Below are 10,383 nucleotides of genomic sequence, written 5' to 3'. Positions count from 1 at the left end.
ATACAGGTTCCTGATTGGGCAGAGTGGACCTTTTTAAAGGGAAAAACTGATTTACTAATTATACAGTATAGAAGTCATTTGTATAATTGTTTGTTTTAATGAATATCCATCTTAATGAATATATGCATGCAAAACTTTTGTTGACACAAAACTATGGAAGCAATACGATGAACATAAACACGTATGAAAATGTGCTGAAGAGACGTTACGGGAAAAGGAAGGGGGTATAATTCACTTTTTAATTGGATCAACTGAATTGAGCCAATGGACACAGTACTGTGATAATTAAAATTATTTTGATTATCTAACTTGTCAAACATTTGAAAATCAGAGCAGCAGCTTTGAATTTAACAATGAATAATATAGTGATAACAGGTTTTGAGACCAGATATTCCCTTTACCAAAACTTTGAATGCTTCTTAGAAAAATAATTACCTCTGCATTACCAGAAGTATGTAGAACAAGATTTCCTATGGTTCATTAATTGCTTCTATTACCAAACATATGTGAACCAATTTTGCAAGGGACCTTGGTACCAGATATTTAAAATTTTTGTTGATTTTCCTTGCAGTATAATAGGAGCCACTAACAATTAGAATATATATTAAATCTTGATAGTTTTAGATAAAATTTAACCAGATTTGGTTTTTAGCATGTTGTCATGGTATTTATTAATTCTCCTTCAAATACATTATATTATAATATTAACACCAGGATTACTGTTAGCTACTACTGAATCTAGCCTTCCTTAAAAGATGAGAAACCTATTTCGGTCTCTATAACATAGATGAAGGAAAGCAACACTTACAGGCTAACTCCCCTTTATTTCCTCTGTGGCTAGATATCTCGGATACAAGCAGCTTCAACTTTAGTTTACAACTGTAAACAGTGCCTCCTGGAATCCATTTAAATATTTACTTAATTTTACAATTTCTTTTCAGTAAGTCAAAACGTAATAATTTACATTTGCGTGATTTCGTCGAATTTATTTGCATTTTTTTTAATATTTTGTATATTGTTCATTATTGCCCATGTGATTTTGAACCATAACCAAAAAATTTCCATTTAAATTGTTGTGCGCTGTTATGCTTAAATTTATTGCACTTCTTAGGTCATCTCAGTAATATGAGTTTGTCTTTATTTCAACATTTTTAAAAATATTTCTTGTGTATACTAGTTTGCTTTTCTCTTTCAATACAGAGATGGCAATAAAGTACAAGAAAACAGCATGTCTAGTCGAACATCATACAAAGGCAGCAAAGGGCCAAGAAAAACTAATACGCATACGCTCATCTGAGCATGAAATTTTAAGTCTTCACCCCATTCACAATCTTTAATGAGTTTTGTGGGGGAAGGGCGGTTGCAGGCGATTGCAACCACATAGACAATTGCCTCCACGACAAGCAATTTCAGTCAAGTTAAGGAATTGTGAATGATTCATCATTTATAACAGACATTATTGTTGAAGATCTTCACAAGCGAATTTGACATTTGTATCCCATTGGGTATAAGTCCCTGTCCCTGCCCGTTCATGGATTTTGTAATATTGAAGCCGGACATGCTTGATTATCATTCGACTTTGCCGGCCAAACGGAAATGCAAATCATGTATCATCTGCACCAGTCCCTGCTACCGACCAACCGCCCCAGCCGTCTGCAAAACCCATGTGTAGCTTTAGAGGTCATGCTCTGTGAATGGCGAACCAGCTGACCACGTTTCGACAATACCGAGAGCGATAGCGTCTTACGCCCAGCACTAAACACAGCCGACTAGTTAGCCGATGACCCTGTTAGACCGACCATCTGTGTTATATGTCGAACTGGCATTACACTGGAGTTCAACTAAGCCAAACCATATGCGCTGGACCGGCTTTCCACAGCCGCACCATTTTTGGCGCTGAAATGATGTGACTGCCGCTGATGGCATAGCCGACAGGGAGAATGATTCATATGCTGACGATAAGTCATCATTCCCCTACAGTATGTTATATGAGGGTGGTGAGATGGAGATGCCTGAACATTCCAATGACATTGAATGGACTAAATTTAGCATTAAGGCAGCGATCATATATATATATATATATATATATATATATATATATATATATATATATATATATATATATATATATATGATTTTACCTCTGTTGGAATGCCCTCCTCCACCCGCAAGCAATCGGCTTATAAAATAAAGGCCTCTGCGAATGTACACAATGATGACATTCAGAATCTTGCCACAATCGTCAAAGTTTGCGAATATTACCCGGAGAATCTTGGAATCTTGGATAAAATTTGCGACCCCGGTAACTCCAGAACCATCTTTTTCGTGAGTCATTTGCCCACAACTTTCTCACCTCACTGGTGCAAATCGCGTGCTGATGCGTATTATTCATCGTACCTAGTCTGGACAGATACATTACCGACTTGAAGATATCTGCTCCACTATGTTATAGAGTGGACAGACACGTGTTTAACACCACGTCAAAGTTGGAAATGTTGTGTCGACGTCCACCTCATTCGACCTCCCTCTCTCGTCTGACCTAAAAGGCTGCAAGAGACCATGTCTAGGATTTGGTAGGCCGTAAAGCAATGGTTTTCATTACGGTGGCTCGTCGTAAGATGATAAAGCCTCTATGGCCTCTTGTAATATTGATTCGATTGAAAGGGACGCACGCTTGCATTTTTCTCTCAAATCACATCATGCGGCGAACCTGCACCCCATCCCACCGACCCCCCCCCCCCCCTCTCTTTCTCTCTCTCTCTCTCTCTCTACTTCTGTTCTGGGGTGAGTTGAGGTGGTTAGAAAGGAACCGGCACTAGAGTTCCCCTTTCAGCGACCAATGCAAGTCCCTATCTCTGCACGACCCCATCAGGGAGCATTCCAGAGAGGAGACTTGTTAGAGAGTTAGCGGGGCAGGGTATCGGTAACAACAGAATTGTTTCGTGTCCGAGCGAATTATAGGTGGTAATATCACCCTAGCTTTGGCAGGCAGGCATGGATGGTGGCGTTGCAACAAAGATTATCATGCCACATGTCTGTCACCAGCCTTCTGTGACTCGCCGTTCCTCCCTTCAGAATCTTTCTTTTTCCTAAGACATGGATGAACCTAATCCCGGACAACAGTTGAATGATTCAAGCTTATCGACGGGTCCCTTGATCTCGTTCATGCGGCACCTCCACTTTTGTCTTCTCCCTTTGTAACGATCGCATGAAGGTGGGCGTTCTATAGAAGGAAATGGAGCTCATTTCCAATGCAAAATTTTCTTCGTTACGAAATCCAACACAACGTCAAGTTGATACGCGAATAGACCTTTTGCAGACTCAATCAATTTATTTCTGCCCAGACTTTCGAGTGCGACGCGACGATGAGACAGCCTTGACTTGTCCGAAGCGTAATTTCATGTACCGATTCATACTGCATCACGCAAATAGTATCGCTTCGCATACCATGAGCCGGTTTAGCTAATGTGCGCCCTTTTCATTCGGCCTCAACGTAAGCTGTTGAACTTTTACCAAGGCGTTGCATTGCGTCATACCCCTATTCAAACGTCCTCCTCCTCCTCAGCGACTAATCAAGGTAGTGAAGTCGGACCTTATCCCTTCTAAACATTTTGTCAATCTTCTCGATTTAACGAATACTTTTCCAAACAAATTGTAGCGACTCTCATGTTGCTCACGTTAAGCCCAGTTTTGCTTTAAATTATTAAAAATGGATTACCACACAACTACTATAGACATGCGTTACGTGAGAAGATGGCAAGTGCATGAAATGCCACTTTCAACCGGATCTACTGGCTGCCAAGGATGTGCTAAAAATGGCGTTAAATCCACATTACCATATGTTCGTCTGTAGCAACATTGTTTCCGCCAATACGTTTTACATCGCATTATATAATTTCATCGAATTACTTGTTATATGTGTTTTATACTAGTGTAGGCTGTCTCGATTTCCAACTGTAACTATTTTTAAAGTATATTTACCTATTATTTGTGCCGTTCTTAAGCTATCAAAGAGGAACAAATCGTGATTGCACTTTGGCATCACGACGTAAAGGTTTTTCCAAGAAAAGCTTATTTTAATTACCTTTAAAGTCATTACTTACATATAACAAAATAGTTTTGTGACTGATCCACAAATGTATATTTGTTTCAGATACTCGAATACAACGCGAGACTTCTCTTTTAGGTCAGGACGTGAGCATCATTTGGAATAAAGGCAAAACTAATGAAGACGTTTTCATGGTAGATTGTTTACCCTTTTTTTTTAAGAACGCAGTAAGAGTCCATTTCCATAAAATATTAAATTCTTCCATGAAAAGTCTCTGTAGTTTATTTGTTTAAAAAATGGTCACTATTAACAAAACAGTACTGGGAAGATAAATAGGCAAATTCAAGAAAAAACGTACATTAGTGAATAATGATTTAATCCAGAATAGAAGCATGCTGACATCGAACAATATTCGTGACGAATAGAATGCGCAAAATCACGACCCAGTCTGATAGTGTGTAGTAAGAACAGAAATTAAGCGTGCAACTCATTGACTATCTCTGACCTTTGACGGAAGTCAAAACCGTTAAAAAGTTAAAATTATGCCCATCTGTCATACTTAATTGTGAAAAGAAGAAGTGAGCCAGAGTTCAGAAGAACGAGTCAAGACCACCTTCCAACATTTCTTGATTGTTTCCATTAATAATGTTTCCCCTGTGCTGCGTTAAATAGATTTAAAGGTCAACGTCGTGCATCACGAACTAAGAAGATCGACCCATTACGAACGTAATCGGTCTTTATTCAGCTGTACAAAATCAGTCCTATCGTGGTATCAGCAAACTTTAGACGCAGTTAATATGACTGACCTTGATACGGTATCATTTTCAATGACGTCTCCGGCCAGAATACATTGCATGTCAAGATGTAGTGTCATCAAAGCAGTGCATTCATAGATATCTGGTACATTTATTGTGCATCTGTACATACATTGCCTCCATCTAGCATTTTCGCGTACACTATACTGCAGACGTAAGTGCCTTTTGTGTATGATAGACATCTTTAACAGTCGTCTTTGTTTATAATATCTTACTATTACACTTTATTTCTGTTCGAGTTGTGGTGCTAAATTAAAGTGGGGAGTGTTTCAAATCCAAATCATGCGATCAAAAACAATTCTCATTATTACAGCTAATTAGTAAAGTACCTATAACGTACATTATTTTATATTGTGCCCTTGCTCTTTATTGAACTCGTGTAAATGTACTTCTCTCTCTCTCTCTCTCTCTCTCTCTCTCTCGGGGCCTCGAGTGGTCTAAACCCCTCACCGTTACGGATCACTGCCATCTCGCCTCTGGCTGCGTGGGTTTGAGTCTCGGATTCGGCCAACGTGGGTATGTGAAAAAGCTTGCCGGTAGCTGCTCGAGGGTCGGTGGTTCTTTCTGGAGATTTCCCGGTTTCTTCCTCCACCATTAAATACTGGCCGCCACGTATAGTGTATCGTGTGCTGAAAAATGGCGTTAAACCCTACAACAACTCTTTCTCTCTCTCTCTCTCTCTCTCTCTCTCTCTCTCTCTCTCTCTATATATATATATATATATATATATATATATATATATATATATATATATAGCAGTGACTAGTTGATCTATTCAGTTATCTAATAATCTTGAGTATTCATGGATATGTTTGATGACTTCCCATAATTAAAACATCCATAAAGCTACTTGCTAATTTCTTTCCTGCTTGTTGGTGGTTGTGGCGGGGGGAGGTCATTGTACGATGTTAGTAGTTACAAAAATGTGCTTGTTTCTTCAGTAATTATATATGGTTTTGATTTTGAATCAGGCGCGTCGTCGACAAGTTCAGCATGCCAGACAGGAACCCTGTCAAAATGAAGCTTGTTTTAATTTACTTTCTCATCTTCGGAGGTCATGATTTGAATACTGAGATGGTGGTCCATTCCCTCGATTCTTTCCGTGCAGCAGTGTATGAACATGACGTGATCTTTCCTGCCGACAGGACGAAAATATTGTCACGTGACGAAGCTCTTAAAGTGATGATGAAAAATCTGATGGTGTACAGCAAGCAGGCAGCGTTGGCTTCCTCGAAAGTACGTACAATGGTATTTCATAATAGTATTCATGTTTGCACGCCTGTCATAAGGTGGTGCATATTTATGACATCCATCTAATCGTCGATCTGTCTGTTACAGATTTCGTTTCTGCACAGTAACTCGAGTTTTCTGCCATCTACATTTACCAAATTTTATAGATAGTTTGCACGTGGGGTAAGGAAGAACCCTGTTGTTTTCGGGGTCAAAAACTTAAAAGTTGATAGTCTCTGTGATTACAGGAGAAAAACAAATTGTTTCTTGCACTATCACTATTTTCTATCATGTACAGTTACCAAACTTTGTGACGACTTTCATTTAGGTGAAAGAATACTGTCGATTTCAGGGTGAAAAAGTCAAAGATCAAGTGGTTTCAGCACAAAAACTATTTATCTACAATAAGGACTGATAAACAAGGGACGGAACTTATAATGTGCCGCACATAAGTATTGTTCTCTTTCATAGCTGAATGCAAAGATTTTTTTTTAAAGCGCAGATTTATGACAGTCACTGAATACAGAAAATTATTAGTAATGCAGTGAAACAATATCTTAATTATCTATATGCATATATATTATTCTTCAACACAGGAAGCACTGATTATAGTCTTCCCGGAATATGGTCTATATGGACTGGGATGGACAAGACAAACCATAGCGCCTTTCCTGGAGTACATCCCTGACCCAAAGGCTGAAATATGGAACCCTTGTAATGAGCCATCGGTGTATAACTCCACAGAGGTCCAGCATATGCTTAGCTGTATAGCGAAAAATAATTCTTTATACATTGTTGCCAACACGGGTGCCCGCCAACCTTGTACAATTTTGGACCCCAAATGTCCTGTTGATCATCAGTATCAATACAGCGCTAATGTCGTGTACGGAGCAAATGGGGACTTTTTGGCGAGGTATTTCAAATTCAACTTATATTCCGACGAAAAGCAGTTCGACAAACCAGAACAAGTAGACTTGACTACATTTGATACTCCTTTTGGTCGATTTGGAACGTTCTCTTCCCTCGATATAATGTACCATGACCCTGCCATAACTCTCATTGAGAAGATGAATATCACTAATATTGCCTTCCCAGCAGCATGGGTTGATGAGCTACCGCTTCTGTCGGCCATCGAGTTTCACTCCGCATTTGCAGAAGGAATGCAGATCAACCTTCTTGCCGCCAACCTCCATTTACCGTCTGCTGGTTACCATGGAAGTGGACTGTACTGGTCGTTAGGGACAGCTATCGATGCGGCATACTACTACAACGATTCATTATCAAGCAGTGGTTCCTTAGTCGTACAGACACTCAGTCCTTTATTTTCTAGAACAACAGGGATAAAAATTAAGCGTCTATCAGCAATGTATGATACCTTTACCAATAATACAACTTACGATATTAAGATCAACGGTGATATTTACAGCGCTGTCCTCGTGAAAGTTCCCCATGGTCAACTTTATATCTGTCAAGGCGAACTATGTTGTAGTGGATTTTATGAAACATATTTAGAGCCAGGCGAGCTTTACGCTTTCGGTGCATTTGATGGGATGCATACAGAAGGTGAGAGGTACTATCTTCAAGCTTGTGTCTTCATCAAATGTGCCAATAACACACTGGAAAGCTGTGGATCCCCAACAAAGGTGTCTTCCAGTTATATGGGCAAAATGGCTTTCTCTGGAAATTTCACCACAAAATACGTGTTCCCTGAAGTCCTGACTACAGAGAACGGAGTTCCAGGATTAATGACAAAAATTTGGTACTATATGGGCGATTTGATCATAGATGCAGGACTCGATGGAGCTACACTATCAATATCACTAATCGGTAGAGATTATTCACGTGATGACCTGGAGTAGATTGTATTTTGAGAATTGTTGTCCATGCATACCTCACATAATACAGTTTTTGCTATTTTTAATAGGTTCATGAAATACTCACCAGTTCAAGAAAATTCTTGGTCATGTCGGACATCAGATTCTTTTTCATGAAGACCTGATTGACAAATATCAAGTCGATATAGTAGAAGTTTAGCATGATCTTATTCACTGCTAGCAAAATATAGACTTTGATTTCTGATTTATAAGCACTGCATTCTTATTAAAAATACTTTATTTGATTCTTTTAATTAAAGTTTACCGTCTCAGAGAATTGTAATGATGCTTGTCAGTGATACAGATGTCTAATTCATACTGACGAATAGTTGAGGCTATGCATCACTTACAGGTATGTAATGAAAATTCAAAGCACAAAATGGAGGCATCTGTTAACCTTGCCCACGCCAACAAGTGTACAGAGAGATTTACAGTATAAATTTGTACGTCAGGAAGTAGTGTACACAAAATAGCCTAAGCCCAGTTTACTACAAATTATTACAAAGGGATTAACACACAACTACTTTGAACATGCGATATGTAAGAAGATGGCAAGTGAATGAAGTATTCCACTCCACCAGATATACCGGCCGTCATGTATGTGCTGAAAATGGCGTTAAAGCCATAAAACCATATGTTCGTCGGTAACAACATTGTTCCCGCTCATAATTTTTACTGCATTATATAATTTCATCTAATTACTTGGTATATGTGTTTCACACTAACTTACGGTCTCCGTTTCCAGCTGAAACTATTTTTAAGGTATACTTACCTATAATTACCTATTATATGTGTCGTTCTTGAGCCAATTAAAAGGGACACAAAACCTTGATTGTACTTTTGCATCACGACAGAAAGTTTTTGTTTTTTTCCAAGAAAATTTTATCTTAGTTACCTTTAACACATTAACACCTAGCGACGAGTTAACGTGGCAGGAGGTAGTAGCCTACTGCCGAGTTCTGTAGCGTCATGGTCATGCATGATACACTAAAGTGGATGGTGTTGTCGAAAGGTAGACAGATGTAGCTCTACAATGATACCAAATAATCTAGAATATCTAGTTGCACTACGAAACACAGATTTTAAAAAAAACTCATTTTCTGGACCCGACTTTATTTTATACCCGAAATTCGCCCGTGGTCGGAATCCGATTTTGTGTCCGGATTTTAGACTTTTTGGTCTCAGCTCTAAGGCGAACCGGTATGAACTGCAAACAGACAGATGAGCCTTTGCAAAAAGTAGGATAAGATCGGCATTTGGAATAAAGAGTGGTCTCGATACAAAAATAATCGCTCCTTTTAGCAAAAAAAAAAAAGAAAAAAAAGAACTCCAACTTTTACCTTTCTGCTCATGCGCGAACCAAATACCCAATGAAAAACGATGTTTCTAACACAACTAGGCAGTATGTTATTGAAAGATCACCGGGGATTTTGTGTTTTCGGATCTATTCAGAAATAGTTTTTAAATTGTGTTTCCTGCTCGATTTTCAGGCGAAAATGACGAAAACCTCCATGGGTTAATGTGTTAATGTCAACACATACATAAAACAAAATAGTTTACGTAAAGCAAAATAGTTCTGCGACTGATCCACAGATGTGCATTTGAGATACTAGAATATAACATGAGACTTCCGTGTGAGCATCGTTTGGAATATAAGCAAAACTAATGCAGACATTTTCATGGTAGACTGTTTACCGTTTTTGTAAGAACGCAGAAAGAGATATGCCCATTCCCATAAAATATTAAATTCATCAAACAGCAGTTTCTACAAGGTATTTATTTTAAAAAATGATCACTATTAAGAAAACAGTACTGGGAAGATCAATAGACAATTTCAAGAAAAAATTGCATGACTGAATAATGATTTAATCGAGGCATCGTAAATATACGTATCTTTGTTTCAGCGATCTTATCATTCTGACATTTATTAAATTATATTATTCGGTGGTATCCTTCAAATAACATTCATTTTCACTATTATACGAGGGGTATTTAAAAAGTACTGAATATTAGTGGACTGAACAATAAAGTTATTTATTTATGAACGGTACGTGCATACCTCAGAGTACTCTGTGCACGGCTACACATTTTTCTCTGAGTATTAAACGCCATTTTTGTTATATATTTCATAATGAGATAAAGAAACGTATCAGTGAGAGAAAATTAATATCGCTGTCGTGGTAATACCACTTTTATCGTCACAGTGGCGATATCAATTTTGGAACTACTTTTCTTTAACATTTACGAAATATATCCAGCCTTATGAATGTTATTCAGATTTGTATATCCTTCGACAGTTTTCTTCTTCTGCGACGTCTCTTTCCATTCATCTCTCTCCATGAGGATGAACCGATCTTAAAATGAATAGACTATAGGTACTCTTGTGTATGAGATACATGTAGGTCATCAATGAGAG

The 10,383-nt window shown here is 38.3% G+C and overlaps 1 protein-coding gene across 2 annotated transcripts; it reads left to right on the top strand.

Annotated features, from left to right (window-relative positions):
• The first annotated feature begins 4,760 nt into the window (after positions 1 to 4,760).
• On the top strand, positions 4,761 to 8,198 carry LOC149787677 (pantetheinase-like). 2 transcript variants are annotated; one of them, XM_089975630.1, is made up of 3 exons: positions 4,761 to 4,948; positions 5,835 to 6,099; positions 6,690 to 8,198. In XM_089975630.1, exons 2-3 carry the CDS (start codon positions 5,857 to 5,859, stop codon positions 7,950 to 7,952), a joined length of 1,506 nt encoding a protein of 501 aa, XP_089831756.1. In that variant the 5' UTR covers positions 4,761 to 4,948; positions 5,835 to 5,856; the 3' UTR covers positions 7,953 to 8,198. The 2 variants fall into 2 exon arrangements, with proteins under 2 accessions (XP_089831756.1, XP_089831755.1); XM_089975629.1 differs by having other exon boundaries at positions 4,768 to 5,017; positions 6,690 to 8,197.
• The last annotated feature ends 2,185 nt before the right edge of the window (positions 8,199 to 10,383 follow it).

The sequence above is a fragment of the Sinohyriopsis cumingii genome, chromosome 11, assembly GCF_028554795.1.
Source record: "Sinohyriopsis cumingii isolate HCF-2022 chromosome 11, ASM2855479v2, whole genome shotgun sequence".
NCBI lineage: Eukaryota > Metazoa > Mollusca > Bivalvia > Unionida > Unionidae > Sinohyriopsis > Sinohyriopsis cumingii.
The sequence above is the reverse complement of the archived record's forward strand: the minus strand, read 5'-3'. Positions and strand labels throughout refer to the sequence as shown.

Excerpts from the sequence above, each read along its gene's own strand:
- LOC149787677 (XM_089975630.1), top strand. The coding sequence starts at position 5,857 with ATGCCAGACAGGAACCCTGTCAAAATGAAGCTTGTTTTAATTTACTTT. Across the intron at positions 6,100-6,689 it reads CAGCGTTGGCTTCCTCGAAA|GAAGCACTGATTATAGTCTT; the intron begins GTACGTACAATG and ends TCTTCAACACAG.